This window comes from Molossus molossus, unplaced genomic scaffold, assembly GCF_014108415.1.
Source record: "Molossus molossus isolate mMolMol1 unplaced genomic scaffold, mMolMol1.p scaffold_m16_p_6, whole genome shotgun sequence".
Taxonomy (NCBI): Eukaryota; Metazoa; Chordata; class Mammalia; order Chiroptera; family Molossidae; genus Molossus; species Molossus molossus.
Window position 1 is genome coordinate 49,731,401 of NW_023425399.1, and position 18,941 is coordinate 49,750,341.

At 39.2% G+C, this 18,941-nt stretch overlaps 1 protein-coding gene across 1 annotated transcript in view; it reads right to left on the bottom strand.

The window, feature by feature from the left end:
• NAPB (NSF attachment protein beta) overlaps positions 1-16,177 on the bottom strand; it is a 67,647-nt gene extending 51,470 nt beyond the window's left edge. Inside the window, exons 1-2 of the mRNA XM_036244960.1 lie at positions 16,039-16,177; positions 2,355-2,434 (exon numbers count right to left, since the gene is read on the bottom strand). Of these exons, the coding sequence (XP_036100853.1) occupies positions 2,355-2,434; positions 16,039-16,136 (178 nt within the window). The 5' untranslated portion in view covers positions 16,137-16,177. The remainder of the gene's footprint in view (positions 1-2,354; positions 2,435-16,038) is intronic.
• Between the last annotated feature and the right edge of the window lie 2,764 nt (positions 16,178-18,941).

An 18,941-nucleotide genomic window follows, 5' to 3' on the forward strand; every position in this document is an offset into this window, starting at 1 on the left:
AATTTCCTCACCTGTAAAATTAGTCTAATACCTGCCAGGATAATCTCTCAAAAGCTCAGTATCAAACAAATTAACTTAATCTTTATAAAAGACTTTAAAAACTAGAGATGCAATGGTGCTATGATAACCACCATTGAAACACAAAAATAATTTTACAGAATCTAATATTTATTTAATCATTTACTATATAAATATTCTGAGCATCTCCCGTGTTCCAGGCCCCAGTCCAAGTCCTGCAGGGATAGCAGAGACAGAACACAGAAACATCCAGGCCTTCTATGGTTTATATTTTAGTGAGGGGGCAGCACATAATAAAAACACATACACAATATAAATTAATAAACATTTTTTTTTTTTTGTTAATCCTCACCTGAGGATATTTTTCCATTGATTTTTAGATAGAGTGGAAAGGAGGGAGGGAGAGAGAGGGAGAAACATCAATGTGAGAGAGACACAATGACTGGTTGCCTCCTGCACAACCATGACAGGGCCAGGGATCAAACCTGCAACCCAGGTACATGCCCTTGACAGGGAATCAAACTTGCAACCCCTTAGCCCACAGGCAGATGCTCTAATCACTGAGCTAATCTGGCCAGGACATAAATTAGTAAACATTTTTCACTTTATTTTGCTAGATGGTGGATTGCTATCTTTAAAAGGGGTGGCTAGAAAAGCCCTCACTGAGAAAACAATTGAAGGAGATAAAGGAAACAGAGAATCAGTCAGACTCTATTTTGGGAAAGAGAGTGCCAGAAAGGCTCTAAGGAGGAAGTCAGGTGAATGAGGGGAGTGGGTAAGAAATGAGGTCAAAGACAGAAAGAGACAAGGATCAGTAGGTCCTGGAAGGCCACAGTTAAGGACTTTAGCTCTTATTTGAAATGACACAAGCTGACTTATATTTGAACAGAATTACTCTGGTGGTTCATTAAAACAGACTAGAAAAAAATGCAGAAGCTGAGATGTCAGAGTAAGCAAGAGATGATGGGGGAGGATAAATACAAAGCCACTTTAGATATATTAATGTTAATAGCCTCTCTGAAATAGAATTTCCTGAGGGTTAGACCATCTGATCATCAGTTAAAATAATTAAGTGATCTTTCTCGATAAGATCACTTTTTACCTATGATTACAAGACTTGAACTAAATAAAAGATGTGAATGCTGAAATAAGACTCTTTTCTCCTCCACTTTAATTTTTTGTAATACATTATAATTCAGCATAAGTGTGCTTTGAAAACATATCACATAATCTTTTTATCTAAAACTAAACCTATAAAAAAGATTTAGAGCCAGAAAAGACCTTTCAGATTCATCTAGTTCAATAGCATTTTCTTCACTGATTTTTTTTTTTTTCATTGAAAATTTTTTTAAAGCTGGCCTTGAAAGCAAATGGGCAAATCAGCATGTTATACCTCTTAAACTTATGCAAGGTTTTGTGTCAATCATATCTCAATAAAGCTGGGTTGGAGATAGCAAATGGGAAAATGAACCTATAGAGGACCAGGACCTCATTGTAGGTCATGTAGCAGGTACAAGCCAAGGCCCGAGACCATGTCCCTGTTCTGGTTGAAGCCCACCTCCATTTCAGTCCAGAAATACCTTACCATTTTCCAAGGTAAGGATAACTTAGTTTCTCAAATCGGTGTTAGAAAGAAACATCCCCTCTCAAACCAATGAAAATAATAATTCTGTTGATTCTGTTATGTGTAATTTCACTGGGTAGAAAGCATTACTTTAAAAAAATTACAATAAGTCTGTTGAGGGTTATATAAATAACACTCCCACTGTCACATTTCCCAATGGAACCACAATCAATGATCACAGAACTGTTCTCAGAGTAAGAAATAGAAGTTCTCTATTAATGTTTACGTAGTAGAAATTTATTCTACTTGCTTTTTGTTGAGTGTTACTATAACTATCCATCTTTATGGCAATAGATTTACTTGAGCACATTAGTTAGAAGCAAAAATTATGGTTTGATTTCTAGTCGTAACACATTCAGGAAGCAACCTATGGATGTATTTCTCTCACATCAGTGTTTCTCTCTCTCCCTTCCTCCATCTCAAAAGTTAAAAAAAAAAAAGAAAGAAAAAAAAATTACTCTTACTGTATGAAGTGGTTTATAGACACTAAAACAGACCCAGTTCTTATGTTTAAATTTTATGTTAGGATTTCAACTTCATTCACTAAATCAAGGTCCTTTAATCCCAGTTCATGGCCACACCACTTATTCAGCACTGACACGTGACTTGGGGACAATAGTCTTATTTTCTAAGGGGAGTAGTCATCTCCTCCTTCAAAATAATTGTAAAGTTATCTGCCCGAAAAGCAAATAAACAAAAACTGTATACATACCATTCCAATTTTTAGCCATCTTGAACATATTTGCAGCTCTGGTATACATTTCACAAGCCTCTTCTATTCTTGTGTTTCCTCTGAGAAAAATTTTAAAATGTGATTAAGTTTCAATATAATAACCATACATGTCTTTAATCTTCAAATAAGCAAAGCCTTCTCTCACTCACACCTCATGCTCCTTTTCCTCTACTTCAAATTACATATACATACAACTTTTTCATGTTAGTAATTTTTCATTGTGGAAATTAGCTAATTGGTGTATACCAATGAAAAATTCCTAATGTGAGAAAGTTTTCAATCTTAGCCATAGCTCCTTGGAGCTAACAAAGGCCATTTTCTTGTGTCTTATTTTTTCAGAGCTACAATGCCTACATTATGCCAGGTTTGATGCTGGATATTTCCACAATATGTCTTTCACTATTACAACAACTATGAAAGATGCTATATATATTTTATGGAAGAAAAAACTATATCTAGAGGTGAATGGCTGACCCAAGGTCATTCAGGCAATGTCAGTGGTAAAACTGACACCTGATTTCAAGTTTAGTGATCATTATAAAAATATTAAGTGAACCCTGCTAAACTCAAGATCCTCACCTCTCTTAAAACAGATGTATTTTTATTTTAAAAGTACTAGAAAAAGTAATTTGTCATAGAAAGAAGTTTAAAACTTAATGGAAAAAAGGGCTTTTGAAATTATTCCAAATGCCTACTTGTTTACATATAAGAAAGTTCATTTTTACACATTTTAAGGACAAATATTCAGAGTTCACAATTAAATAATTCAACTGATTGGTATCCAGAGACCACATAAGAGGTAGAAGAGTTTAGAAAACAGAAACAAGTTTCTGTGAGGGAATCTACATAATAAAGTGATATAATGTATGTACATGGCACTAAATTGACATTAAGAAAGCTAAATTGAGTCAAACTATTTTTTGGCAGTATGGTATCTTGATCTTGAAAAAGAAAACACTTTTACCACCATGAAGAAACAGGGACCAGCCTGCATAAGGACAACAAGCACCAGCCCCACCACCAAGCAGCCCCAGGAGACCTTCCCCCTTCCCTCCAATTTCTGAGCTCCCTCCTCTTTTTGACCATGCTTATTCAGAAATCATTCATTGAGATAAGTGTGTGCCAGAAAACACAGAAAATAAAGTTTCTGCCCATGAGGTCATAATGCTTATGAAAGAATATTATAGTTCAGGTTAGAAAAAAATTAGAGTCCAACCCCCAGCCATGTTCCAAGGAAGCTTGGTCAGAGCCACATGTCCCACCAGACACCAATGAATGGGGGAGCTGTCTTGAATCCTTAAGTTCAGCCTCTGAGTCCCTGCCTCTCTTCAGTATGCCATTCTGTTCATTCCCATTTATATGATTGGTGGGGAAGCAGCTCAGGAAAATTATGGGCCCATTATTTCAGAAAACTCAGATGATATCTACATGCAGACAAGTCATTTGTCTTTTAAAAACCAATTAACCCTCAAATAAACTAAAGTTGTGTTTTTTCCTTGTGAAACTAAATAAATGAAACTTCATTTAAAATGGAGTTGGAGCCCTGGCCGGTTTGGCTCAGCAGTTGGAGTGTCGGCCTGCAGACCAGAGTCCCAGGTTCGGTTCCTGCTAGGGGCACATACCAATAAATTAATTAATTAATAAAAAAATGGAGTTGGAAAGCCCTGAAAGGGGAACATCTCACCCACCTATCACTTGTTACAGTCTGAATAATCAACAGGAAAAAGGAAAACTTACTTTGACAAGGGAGAATATTAATCACGTGGAATGTCATCCCTACTTTTAACACAAAGGAGGAATATCCTTTCCTTCCCCAGGAACAAACACATTAACTACTGCTTTCAGCCAATGAGAAACCACCAAAACTTCAAACTCTTGCTCTTTCCAGTGAACTTTTGTTCAAACCAAATCTTCCCAATTTCCTCCTAAAACCTAATAAAAGCAAGCCCTTCTTCTTTGTTCTTTAGACTGCAATATGATTTTGCCATAACTTGCTTGTCCCAATTTGTAATTCTCTGCTATCCTCAAACCCATTTTGCTCATAAAGTAATTGGTTGTTTTATTTTCAAGATCGACATTACCATCCAGAATAACTATTTTGGAGCACTGTGAAACACTGGCAACTACAGAATATGCTCTTTTAAAACTGGGTGGGAAGATAGAGAAATTAAAGTAGAATACATGGGCACAAATGGCACACACGTCATGAGATGTATCCAAAATAAAAGTAAAAACTGCTGAGGTAGTAATAAAGTTGCTTCTAAAAATCACAAGATAAGCCCTGGCCGGTTTGGCTCAGCAATTAGAGCATTGGCCCATGGACCAGAGAGTCCCAGGTTCGGTTCCCGGTAAGGGCACATACCTCAGTTGCAGTTTGTCCCTGGCCCAAGTTGGGGTCGTGTGGGTAGCAGCCACTCAATGTGTCTCTCTCACATTGATGGTTCTCTCTCTCTTCCTCCTTCTCTCCCTCCTGCTCTATCTGAAGATAAATGCAAAAAAAAAAAAAAAGTCCTCAGGTGAAAATAAAAATAAAAAACAATCATAAAATCACAAGATATTAGAAATATAAAAAGTGACTGTGACAATGTTGTGATGATGTAAAAGCAGAACTAGAGACAAAATTCAGGTCTATCATCAGAATACCCTGAAGAATGTCAAACTGTGTCAAAGGGCTGAAAACGGATCATTTTTAGCAGTTCTCAGGACCCTCTGGGGAAAACCCCACCATCTAGGATAACTCTTATTACTTATGTTTAGGATAGGGAGATTCAGGGAAATTTTTACTTTTCAACTGAAATAGTTCTGTATTCCTTGCATTATTCTACCATATGTAGCTATTATATTTATAATAAATAGATATTTAAGTAAAACATAGAAGTGACATGAACTCCCGTTCATGTTGTTGCTTTTGCTCTTGAAAACCAGACAAAAGAGTAAAAAAAAAAAAAACAAAACAAAACAGCATTTTTATTAGCATTCACACATTCATTCTCTCCACCAATATTCACTAAGTGCCTACTGCATACTATGTGCTGTATGACTGATTGTACAGAGCAAGAACAGAGGGAACTTTTTGGATACTTTTGACAATCTAAAATGGACACAAACATGTGTGACTGACTCCTTTTGGGAATGTTCCCTTGATCACAATGAGGTATACCACAATAATAAAATAAGACAGACTCCCCAGGAGCTTACATTCTAGACCCATATACCACCACTGGGTTATCCCTACCTTTTTCAAACAAGTCTGTACCTCACAAGGATCACAAGAATGAGAATACAGAACACTACAAAAATAAAAATAGAATAAGACAGATCTGATAACAGTTCATTATTTGATACATAAACTGTAACCTGACACTATAATTTGAACACTCAAATTATTATAATAGCAATATAGCTCTCTGTACCTTAGTAAGAATTCTGATACCTCATTCAATCCTTACAATTCTGAAAAGCAGATCTGGAGAGAGAAACATAGATGTGAAGGGGACACATTGAGTAACTGCCACCCGCACAACCAACCAGACTGGGACAAACCACAACTGAGGATTCCAAAATGGCGGAAGAGTGAATGGAAGCTACACAGACCATCTCCTAGGACCAAACTGGAATTACAACGAAAATAAAGACAAATCGTCAGGAAAAAGCAACAGAAAAGCAGTTTGCAAAGACCATATAACCAGGGACCCAGACTCGATCCTAGTAGGTTTGCAGAGAGGGGGGCTGGGAGCCCAGAAATTCAGCGGCCTTAGCTGTGACCAGCACCCTCGGGTTAAACTCCCAAGCGGCTCCATAGTGCAGAGCTGGGACAGAGGCTAAAATAGCCACAGCCACTCACATTGGGCTCGGGCAGAAGGAGGGAAGACTGTCCTGGAACTGTGTGGGGACACTCGGGATTTGGAGGGTGCTCAGAGCTTTTGCTGAGTTGCAGCCAAGCAGGACTGTGGAAATCTTACTCCTTCCCAGGGCTCTGGGGAGAGGCAGCGGCTCCTCCAAGGAGATTCAACCCCACCCAGTGGCCACTGAAATGCAATTGAGGCCCATTAACAACCAGCATCTGCCCCACCTTCTGAAAATCCCCTTATGCTGAACACCCGAGGGAGTTTTTCACTCAATTGAGCAGCCAAGGCTCTTCAAGTACTGCTACTGATAGCCACCAGGTAAAAAGATAGAGGATAACTGTACCATTCCTGGGCTAGCAAACTCTAAACAGGAGAGTAAGACTTGACAGTGGTGTTTAACATGCGTCCTCCCAGGCTCATACAAACCCAGGAGAGGGAGTCACAAACAGCAGAACATCAACACCCACAGGAAAAATTTGGCGGACTCCAAAGCCCACCATGAAAGCCAAAATGGTGAAACACAGAAACAAAAGCCAAATGAATGAATAAAAGACCTCTACCGAAGATGAGATAAATGATGTGCAGTTAAGCAAGATAACAGAACTAGAGTTCAGAGCCATTAACTTGAGGAAGCTCAACAACATGTTTAAGGACATGAGCACCATGACTAAAGACACAGAAATGTTGAAAATCAACCAGTTGAAAATTAAAAACCACCAAGGAGAAATGAAGAATGACATATCAGAAATAGAGAACACATTGGAAGGTCTAAACAGCAGAGTAGAAGAAGCAGAGGACCAGATCAGTGAATTAGAAGACAGGGTAGAAATAATCATCCAATCAGAAAACCAAAAGGAAAAAAACCATTAAAAAAACAGGAGGACAGCTTAAGAGAACTGTGGGACAACTGGAGATGTAACAATATTCGCATCATAGGAGTCCCCAAAGAAGAAGAAAATGAGCAAGGGTTAGAGAATATGTTTGAAGAAATAGTGACAGAAAACTTCCCTAACTTGGTAAAGGAAAAAGGCATTCAAGTTCAAGTAACAAGAACCCAAACAGGCCCACACCAAGACACACAATAATCAAAATGCCAAAAATATAAGACAAAGAGAGAATCCTAAAAGCAACAAGAGATAAGCAACAGGTTACCTACAAAGGAAACCCCATAAGGCTCTCAGCTGACTTCTCAACAGAAACACTACAGGCCAGAAGGGAATGGCACAAAGTAATTAAGATCATGAAAAACAAGGATCTGAATGCAAGAGTACTCTACCCAGCAAGAATGTCATTCAAACTAGAAGGTCACATAAAGATCTTCCCAGACAAAAAAAAAAAAAAAAGGCTAAGGGAATACATTAGCACCAAATCAGCACTGCAAAAAAAAATGTTCAAAGGACTGCTGTAATTAGCAGGAGAAATAGAAAGAAAAATAAAACCACACAAAACAAAAATGGCAATAAATAAGTACCTATCAATAATCACCTTAAATGTAAATGGACTGAATGCTCTATAAAAAGACACAGAGTAGCTGATTGGAAAAGAAAGTATGACTCACATATATATTGTTTACAAGAGACTGACCTCACAACAAAAGACTCACATAAGTTAAAAGTGAAGAAATGGAAAAAAATCTTCCATGCAAACGAAAAGGAAATACAAGCTGGGGTAGCAATACTCATATCCGATAAAAATAGATTTAAAAATGAAGGCCATAACTAGAGACAAAGAAGGCCACTACATACTATTGAAAGGATCTATCCAACAGGACGATAAAACCTTGATAAACATATATGCACTCAATATAGGAGCACCAAAATATATTAAAAATCTTCTGGAAGACTTCAAAGAAGAAATCAATAGCAATACAATCATAGCAGAGGACTTCAACACCCCGCTGACATCACTGGATAGATGCTCTAGACAAAAAATTAGCAAGGAAACAGAGACTCTAAATGAAGCACTAGACCAAATGGATTTAATAGATATCTACAGAGAATTACACAGCAAAACTACAGAATTCACATTCTTCTCAAGTGCACATGGGATATTCTCAAAGGTAGACCACATGTTAGGGCACAAACTATGTCTCTACAAGTTCAAGAAGACTGAAATCATATCAAGCATCATCTCAGATCACAATGGCATGAAACCAGAAATCAATTGCAACAAGAACATGCAAAGACATTTGAACACATGGAGGCTAAATAGCATGTTATTAAACAACAAATGGGTCACAGAGGAGATCAAGGAGGAAATTAAAAACTTCCTAGAATCCAATGAAAATGAACAAACAACACAAAACCTATGGAATACAGCAAGAGCAGTTCTGAGAGAGAAGTTCATAGCACTACAGGCCTACCTCAAGAAGCAAGAAAAATCTCTAATAGACTATCTAACCTCAGAACTTAAAGACCTAGAGAGCAAATAAACAGAAAACCCCAGAGCAAGTAGACGGAAGGAAATAGTAAAGATCAGAGCAGAAATAAATGACATACAGACCAAAAAAACAATTCAAAGGATCAATGAAACAAAGAGCTGGTTTTTTTAAAGATAAACAAGATTGATAGACCCTTAGCTAGACTCACCAAGAAACAGAGAGAGAACCCAAATACACAAAATAAGAAATGAAAGAGGAGAAGCAACAACTGATACCACAGAAATAGAGGAGATTGTTAACAGCTACCATGAACCATTATATGGCAACAAATTCGACAAACTAAGCAAAGTGGACAAATTTCTAGAAACACACAGTCTCCCAAAACTGGACTTGGAAGAGACAGAAAACTTGAACAGACCAATAACAACAGAAGAAATTGAAGATGTAATCAAGACTCTCCCAGCAAACAAAAGCCCAGGCCCGGAAGGCTTCACGGGGGGGGTTTACCAAACATTCAATAAAGAACTAACACCCATTCTCCTCAAACTATTTTAAAAATTTCAAGAAGAAGGAAGACGTCCAAACTCATTTTATGAGGCCAGCATAATTCTAATTCCAAAATCAGAAAAAAACGTTACAAAGAAAGAAAACTACAGGCCAATATCCCTGATGAACATAGATGCCAAAATCCTGAACAAATACTAACAAATCAGATCCAGCAACACATCAAAAAAATTACTCACCATGACCAAGTGGGATTCATCCCAGGGATGCAAGTGGGATTCATCCCAGGGTACAGTATTCTCAGAGCAATAAATGTGATATACCACATAAACAAAATGAAGAATAAAAACCACATGATCATATCAATAGATGCCGAAAAAGCTTTGGACAAAATCCAGCATCCATTTCTGATAAAAACGCTCAGAAATGTGGGAATAGAGGGATCATATCTCGACATAATAAAGACCATATATGAAAGTCCTACAGCCAACATCATACTCAATGGGCAAAAACTAAAAGCATTTCCCTTAAGAACAGGAACAAGACAAGGATGCCCACTTTCACCACTCTTATTTAACATAGTACTGGAAGTCTTAGCCACAGCAATCAGACAGGAAGAAAAAATAAAATGGATCTAAATTGGAAAGAAAGAAGTAAAACTGTCATTATTCACAGATGACATGATACTATACATAGACATCCCCAAAGACTCCATCAAAAATTTACTAGACTTAATAAATACATTTGGCAAAGTAGCAGGATACAAAATTAACATCAAGAAATCGATGGCATTCTTATGCACCAATGATGAACTCACAGAAAAAGAACCTAAGAAAACAATCCCTCTATTTTGTTGTTGTTGTTAATCCTCCACCGAGGATATTTTCCCATTGATTTTTAGATAGAGTTGAAGGGTAGGAGGGGAAGAAAGAGAAGGAGAAACATTGATGTGAGAGAGACACATCAATTGGTTGCTGGGAATCAAAACTGCAACCTAGGTACTTGCCCTTGACTGGCAATCAAACCCATGACTCTTTGGTCCACAGGCTGAAGCTCCAACCACTGAACCAAACTGGCCAGGGCAGTTATTCTATTTTTTATTAGTTCATAAGAAATATAATATCTGTCTCTAACTAATTCTGAGCTAATGACTTTTTTTGAAGTTCAATCTGCATTTGAATATCTATTGTAAATGAGAAAGACCTAAAGCTTTACAAATGGTATCACAAATCCCCATATTTTAGAAAAACTTAAAACAAAATCTTCGTCAAAATAAAGCTGAGTAAATACCGAGCCTTGGCTGGACAGCTTAGTTGGTTAGAGCACTGTCAAAATATGCCATGGTTGTGGGTTCAATCTTCCATCAGGGCATATAAAAGAATAAACCAATGAATGCATAAATAAGTGAACAACAAATTGATGTTTCTCTCTCTCTCTAAAAAAAAAAAAAAAAAAATACTGATAATTCATGGTCTACAATGATTAAGAAACATTCCCTATTTTTACAAGTGAATAAGAAATTATACTTATAAAACAGGGTTATTTAATTAAATTGACTTTGACACTGCCAGATTTATGCCTCTTTTATAAACTTTAAGATTGAGGAACATTCAAAAGCAAGAGAAGAAAGCATTACCCATCCAGAACATCTTCCCATTGTCATTCTTAAGCAGCCACTCTCTTCTATGTGCACTATGCAGGCTATCTCTAATCGGGGTCTCCTAGTAACAAGATGGAAAGGATGGTAAGAGAGACCTTAGCCATTCAAAACCATCTTACTAAGGTTTCAAAATCTTAGTAAGATGGTTTTGAATGGTCAAACCCAGGCCATACTAAGCAGTTCATTTAGAAATCATTCTAATCATTCCCTATTTTCACTAAGATTTTAAGTTGAAATTTGAAATCAAGTATCAAATTCAATAGCTCACCTCTGGAGACATAAAATGAAAACTAATCTTTTGCGGGCAGATTTGCTGTACTATGGTAACCCATTCAGAAAATGTAAGTGTTTATTTTTTGTTTGTTTTATTTTTTAACGTTTGTTTTGATTTTTTTTAGAGGGAGAGAGAGATAGAAAGATCAGTGTGAGAGAGAAACATCGATAGGCTACCTCCTACATGCCCCCTACTGGGGTTAGAGCCCGCAACCCAGGCATGTGCCCTGATCAGGAATTGAACAGTTCATGGGACAACGCTCAATCCACTGTTCCACGCCGGCTGGGCAAGTTTTCATTTAATTCCACAACTACAAAATGCATCACTGTTTAACTGGCAGTCAAGAAGAAATACATAATACCACTTACTAACTGGTGTCTTGTGATGGTTGTGTCTCCTTGGCATTTCTTTTTCTATGGGGGGATATGGGGAAGAAACACTGACATTTCTAAGACAACCATGGGACTTGTGCCTTACACATGAAAGAATACATGATTTCTTCTTGGAAATATACAATGCATGTTTTTATTTAATTTTACTGAAAGCCACAAAAAGGAACAGATTAACAGAATAGTTGTGAGAATACAGTATTGCCATAAAACCACTGTGGGTGGTGGATAAACAGTACGTGAAAATGAACTCCTAATAGGTTTTAATGTGCAGTTAAGAATGAGTCCACGAGCCCTGGTCGGTTTTGCTCAGCGGTTAGAGCATTGGGCTGTGGTCCAGAGAGACCTGGGTTTGGTTCCTGCTAAAAGGGCACGTACCTCGGTTGCAGTTTGCCCCCGGCTCTGGCTGGGTCATGCGGGTGGCAGCCACTCGATGTGTACCTTTCACGTTGATGTTTCTCTCTTTCTCTCTCTTCCTCTCTCTCCCTCCCACTCTATCTGAACAAAAAATGGAAAAATGTCCTCGAGTGAGAATTTAAAAATAATAATAAATAAGAATGAGTCCATGATATAAAATATCTGCAAAATGCTGAACATTTTAATGCCATTTTAATGGCTGCCACATCCTCAAAACAGTATCACTGTCCCATTTAAAGCACCAGCAGGTCAGCTCTTAAATATACAGGTGCAAATGATACTAACGACAATCATATCAATATGTATATTTTGTTATTTCCGGAGTTTGACATGAAGGAATACACTGTGGTTTAAATAAAAGATAAGAAATACCTGGGAAAATTCTATAGCTAACGGAAGGGGAGATGGATGAGGTAACATGAATTCCAGCCCAGAGGGACAATGACATGTGCAAGTGATGCCAGATATAATGTAAGGTTCAGAATATCAAAAACTGATACAGAATCTGTCTTCGTATTGTCACTGAGAGAGCAATTAGGCCCGTTTTTTTGCTTCAAATAATTATACACTACGATGAAGAAAAAAAATCACTGAACGGAGTACTCTTCTTCCCTAAACTTCCCTGGAGCCAAGAATAACAAAATAACACAGTGAACCATAGTATATATAACATTTATATGGTACAAAGCTCTTTCATATAGTTTATTTCCTTAAAAGGCTGCCTTGGCCAGTGTTGTGCAGTGGTTAGAGTACAGAACTTCAAACCAAAGGGTCACAGATTTGATTCCCCACTCCAGTTGGGGCGCATGAAGGAGGCAATCAATTGATGTTCAGGAGACAACCAAGCAACTGAAGTGTCTCTCTCACACTGATGTTTCTCTCTCTCCCTCCCTCCTTTCCACTCTATCTAAAAATAATAATAAAAATAATAACTGGGACTGACAATTTTTATGAATATGCTAATTATTTCCAACTGTTCTAAATATTTTATAAACATAAACTCATTGAACCCTCATTAACTATGATAAGAACTATTATTACCAACAGCAGAGGAAACTGAAGCACTGGCCCTGAGGTCCCAAGGCTAGTAGAATACACTGACCTGCTGTATCCAGTCAGATCTAAGATGATACAAACTGAGTATGAATGGTGAAAATGGCCTGTCAATAAAATAGGTGGTCACCAGCCAAGGAAGAAAAAGATGTTCCTTTCAAAAAAAAAAAAAAAAAGGAAAATTTTCAAAATCCTTTTAGGAATAACAAGATTTGGCATAGTTTCACAAAAATAATAATGCAACACCTCTTAAAAAAAAGGCAATGTATCATGAAAATGGAAAGGCTACCCACTGTATGGGAGAGCATAATTGCCAATGATATATCAGATAAGAGGTTAATTTCCAATATATCTAGAGAACTCATACAACTCAATAAAAAAAAGACAAAGAACCCAATTACAAAATGGGCAGAGGAACTAAATAGACACCTCTCTAAACAGGACATACAAATGGCTAAGAGACATATGAAGAAATGCTCAACATCACTAAGCATCAGAGAGATGCAAATTAAAACAACAATGAGGTATCACCTCACACCTGTCAGAATGGCCACCATCAACAAACCATCAAACAACAAGTGTTGGCAAGGGTGTGGAGAAAAGGGGACTCTAGTACACTGCTGGTGGAAATGCAGACTGGTGCAGCCACTATGGAAAACAATATGGTGTTACCTCAAAAAATTAAAAATTGAACTTCCATTTAACCCTTGATCCCACTTCTAGGAATATACCCTAAGAAGCCTGAAACACCAATCAGAAAGAATATATGTACCCCTATGTTCATAGCAGCATTATTTACAATAGCTAAGGTCTGGAAACAGCCCAAGTGTCCATCAGTAGACGAATGGATGACAAAGCTATGGTACATACACACAATGGAGTACTATGCAGCTGTGAGAAAGAAAGATCTCTTATTCTTTGAGATGACATGGAGGGACCTGGAAAGTATCATCCTAAGTGAAACAAGCCAAACAGAGAAAGACAAGTATCCTTTGATCTCACTTATTTGTGGAATATAATGAACATAACAGTCTGAGGAATGGGGTAGTCCCAGAGATGTGGAAGTGGGGTACAGACTGACTATCCCCAGAAGAGGGGGATGGTGGGGAGAGATGAACCACAGAACTTATATGCATGTGTGCATGAACAATGGACATGGACAACAAAGCTGGGGAGAGGGCGGGGAGGGAGGGAGAGGGGAAATCAGTGGGGGAAAAAGGAGAAACATCTGTAACAAAAATAAATAAATTAATTAAATAAAAAAAATCAACAAAGGAAAAAAAATTTTTAAAAAGCAATGTGTGCACCCAGATGTGGCTCAGCGAACTGAGCGTTGTCCTATGCACTAAGAGGTCACAGGTTCGATTCCCCATCAGGGCACATGCCCAGTTTCCAGCTTGGTCCCCAGTAGGGGGCCTGCAGAAGGCAGAGGATAAATGATTCTCTCTCTCCCTCACCCTTCCTCTCTCTAAAAAAAAAAAAAAAAATCAATAAAAACATTAAAAATAATAATAATAAAGCAAAGTGTTCCCCTGAAATAAGCATCAAGTGCTGTAAAGCTTTTTCCTTCTGACAATTACAAATTGTCTTCCAGGGAAGGACATCCTGACTTGAAATATGCTGTTAAATACAGTAAAACATCTCCTGGCATGAGGCACTATGAATTAAATTTTATCTAAATAAATTTTAAACATCTTCTGATTCTGAGAAAGGAGCTATTGTTTGGTGTTAGCATGAAGTATTGGGTAGTGTTTCCTATTTACTGTGGTATCTTTTAAAGGGGAACAAATTTATAATTCATTGTTGCATTTCAAACTACACATCACTTGAGAAATTTAGAACCCAGCTGGGATAAATGCCCTCTGAAAGGTTCTTGAGGACAGGAACCCTTACCCTTATGTATCTTTGCATCCCCACTACATTGCATGAAACCTGCATTTACGCAGTTCCTGGCGCTGTGTCAAAAATGGTAAAGTATTGTAACCAAAACATCGAAGCTTTTAAAACAAAAGCATATTCCAAACTGAATTTGTACGGAAATAAAACCCCGTCTAATAACGCAATGGTTAAGTATGTGCCACTTGCCCTTTTCAAGAATAAAAATATGCTCTTGGTGTCGGCAGAGGATCTTTCCCTTTCAAAAGCAAAAGCAAAAAAACACGAAATTTCTGCCTTTCTAATCCTACTGAACAGCTGAATCATTCGCATATTCAACTGCCCATAATTCTTCCAAGAACTGTCAGAGTAGGCTTTGCTTTTCGTCAAGTCCGAATTTAAGACCTTCCCTGGAAGAGCATGGAAGAATTACAGAAAATTAAAGTGATTCCCAAAAGACGCTATTGTTATTTATTTATTTATTTATTTATTTATTTATTTATTTATTTATTTATTTATTTTGATGTGCCCCTAGCGGGAACCGAACCCCGGACTCTCTGGTTCGCAGGCCGATGCTCCAACCACTGAGCCAAACCGGGCAGGGCGCAATGTCCTTCTTAATCAACAGGAGGCACTGGCTATCACATCAAACTCTGGTGAAGGAAAAATACTATGCTGATAAAATATTCGTTCATCCAAGGAGTATTTATTAAATGTCTACATGGCGCAATGCAAATAGGCAAAGGGACGCTGGGATGGGGCAGCTGAAGGCCGCCTCCTACGTGGGGCGTTTCGCCCTGCCGTTACTACCCCAGATGCGCGAACCAAGGGTCCCAGAACAGCCCCTCTGGCTTTACCCGGGCCATCTCACTCTGACGCGACAAAGGTCTCCCTAGCTATGGGGTTCAAGAGTGGAGAAACGAACAAATTGGTCTGGCCACCACGGTTAGAGCCAACGCATACCCCGGGCTGCCGCGGACCCGTGAGGCCATAGGATCCTCGCACCAACACGAGGATTACGCTGCGCCCGAGGAGACATGGAGGGGGTGGGTCACAGGAGGGGGTCTGGGGTCCCTCTCTGGAGGATGCGTTGGGGTTGGGGGTCCCTGGGCTTTCTAGGAGTTTTAGACATCGTCTTGTGCGGAGGCCTGGGAGCCCTAGAGGCTCCCTGGGGGATGCGTGGGGTGGGGGTGGGGGGTAGCGCTGACCGGGATGGGGCCTGGGGTGGAGACACCCTCAGGGCACGCACGGTGTGACACTCACCCAAACAGCCCTCGGAGAAAGGAGTGGGATGCCTTAACTCTCTTCTCTGCCTCTGCCATGAGCTGGACTGCTTCCCGCTCCTTCCCTGCGCTGTCCATACTGCCTAACGCTGCTGCCACAGCCTCCTCTGCCGGCTAGAACACGCCTTTGGCGCCTTCGCTCCCTCCTAGCGCCGATGTCAAGCGCAGGCGCAGTGTGCACGGCCTGACAGAATTTGTAGTCTGGGACCCACCCTGGAGGCGGGGAGCGCAGGCGCGGCGTGTACATTTTGCCGGGATCTGTAGTCCTAGGCCCTGGCTAAGCAGCTGGGGATTCTGAGTCAAGGACAGTTCTCAGCACTGTGCAGAGCTGAACCAGGTGGGATCGGCTCTTGCTGACCGCTGGCCCCAGCGGCCAGGGGGCCGTAGACGGAGTTGAACTTCAATCCTTTAAATATGTTGGAAATGGAAAATGACCCCTGGTTTCCAGTAAACATTACCTCCGCAGTAGGTTACACTCAGCAGTATGTTGGTTCAGGAATTCCTGCCCAGCACAATTAACATGTGGCAATGGGATGGATGAGAAAACAGGATGACATAATGTAACTCTCAACCTATAGGCTACTTCCTCAAAAGGGAATCTAATGCAGCCAAAAAAAATAATTAACTATGTGATGCAGTCATTTTTATCTCCAGAGCAAGACATTTAAGAATGTATCATCTTCTCCCACCTAGTATAAATTCAGAGTTAATTTTCAGTCTCCCCACGTTGCAACCTTCTTCTAATGATCTTTCCTTGCTTGGTTGTAATTGAGTTGTGTATGTGCAATATATGGATAATCCACTCTTTTTATTGACTGAATTCTTTTTTTTTTTTTTTTCTTTCTTTCTTTTTTTTTCTTTTTCAGAACAGGAGAGAGAGAGACATCCAGTGATTGCCACCCACAGGACCCCAGTACAAACTGCAAGTGAGATGAGATATGTGCCCTTAGGGGGAACCCAACTCAGGCCAGCGCTCTAACCGCTGAGCCAAACCTGCCAGGGCAATTGACTGAATTCTTTTAGTGGATGTGAGCCATTGAGCTCTCTTATCCTGTCTATAGGTGGTGGATCTCCTGGGACACAATTTCTGACTACCAGGAAGAATTCTAATCTCCTGGGAGACATATCCATAGGTAGATGTTATCTTCTGCCAAAGATTTCCAGGACTGTCCCAGAGGGATTATTTTTTTTAATACAAAGTCTAGTCTAGATTGTTTATATTTAGCAATGTGAAAGCAGAGGTGGTGAAGCAAATACAAAGATCATTTCAAATGAAAACTTGTGACAATTTCAAACTATTAATAAGTATACTGTGGGAACTGGCACACAAAACATATCTAAGAAAATGTAGTCTGCTTTTAGAGAACACTGCAAAAAGACCCATACTCCAAAAAAGAAAGATAACTAAAACAAGTGTTACAGAGTTTATGCATTGCAGTATTATCTGTGAGGAGCTCTCCATGTCCCACCTGTTATTAGGGAAAATGGGCTTCTTTCTATGTCACACACACACACACACACACAATTTTCTGAGACTCACACAGGAGGATGCAATATTGTAGAAAGCTTTATTTCTGTGGAATTAAACCCCTGAGTTTCCAAGGTCCCATTTCCCTTTGTCCCACCAAGGAAGAAATCTGGCTGTGCCTTTAGCAGGGCTAGGTTGAAAGCTGTTTCCCAGAGTTTCCATTCCATTCCAACTTCAGGCTAGCTTAGTTTGTGTTCCTGCTACAGTCCATCAGTCCATTGCTTGTGAGGTCTGCATTACCATTGGCCAAATAGCTATGGAGAAACATGGGTGAATGCAAGAGAGCCATAAGAGCCAAGAGAGTGAGAATTTATTTGTCTTGTGATTATCTATGCCCAAATTTCCATGGGTTTGCAGTGGCCACACCACTTCTAGCCAATGATTTCTGTTCCCAGGATTGACTGACAGGTACCTTTCCCAGTCACCCAAACTTTACTGCACATGTGTCCATCTACCCACATGTGACCCCTTCCCTCTGTGATCTGTGGGGAATGGGCCAGTGGTTCCCTAAAGTTGCAGCTTCCTGGTGAAGCTGCCCAGAAGTTTGTGCTTATAATGTCTGGTCTCCCCTTTTGCTCCTTGCCTGTTATTAAGAACTAATTACAACTACATCAGCAGGATGCTAGAGATAGAAGGAAATCTCAGATCTTCAAGCAGAGTTTATTTACTATTACTACATCCATTACCTCTAACTTGTGTGCTTTCAGGACAGGAAGTGGCAGTAAATGGAGGAGTAAAGAGGAAAACTGAAAATTATATATATATATATATATATATATATATATATATATATATATGAAAAGCAGAGCAGTTTATGAGTGAGGCAGGATAGTAAGAAGCTAGGAAAATTCCTTGACAAATGGAATAGGGAAACTGAGATGAATAGTTAAATGGCTGAGCCGTTTACAGCTATCTAGTAAATCACAAAATCCTTTTTCCATAACCAAGAACACTTAAGAGTAAATGGTTTACACTTTTCCTTCCTAATCAGATGGTAAATAGCTTAAATCATCCTACTCAGGGAGATAGATAGCAAAAGTCCAACTACCCCATTTGACAATCACATCCAAGGATAGATGAATTTAAGGAAATAAATCTCATTTTGATGCATCAGCATAAAGCTGATGACTATTCTATTGAAGTCTTTCCCCTAAACTCCCAGTCTTTAAAACTTTCAAAACAAAGGACTCAGTGTACACTGTTCCTCCCAGGACCATGCCCACACCTTTCCCATACCCCTCATCTTCCCTCATAGGTATGCATCTTCTAAACTCTAAGGGACCCCAGGATATTTGCAACCAGGGGAGTAATGGGCAATGGCAGCTTGTCCAGGGCTAACCCCCTAAACCTGTCTC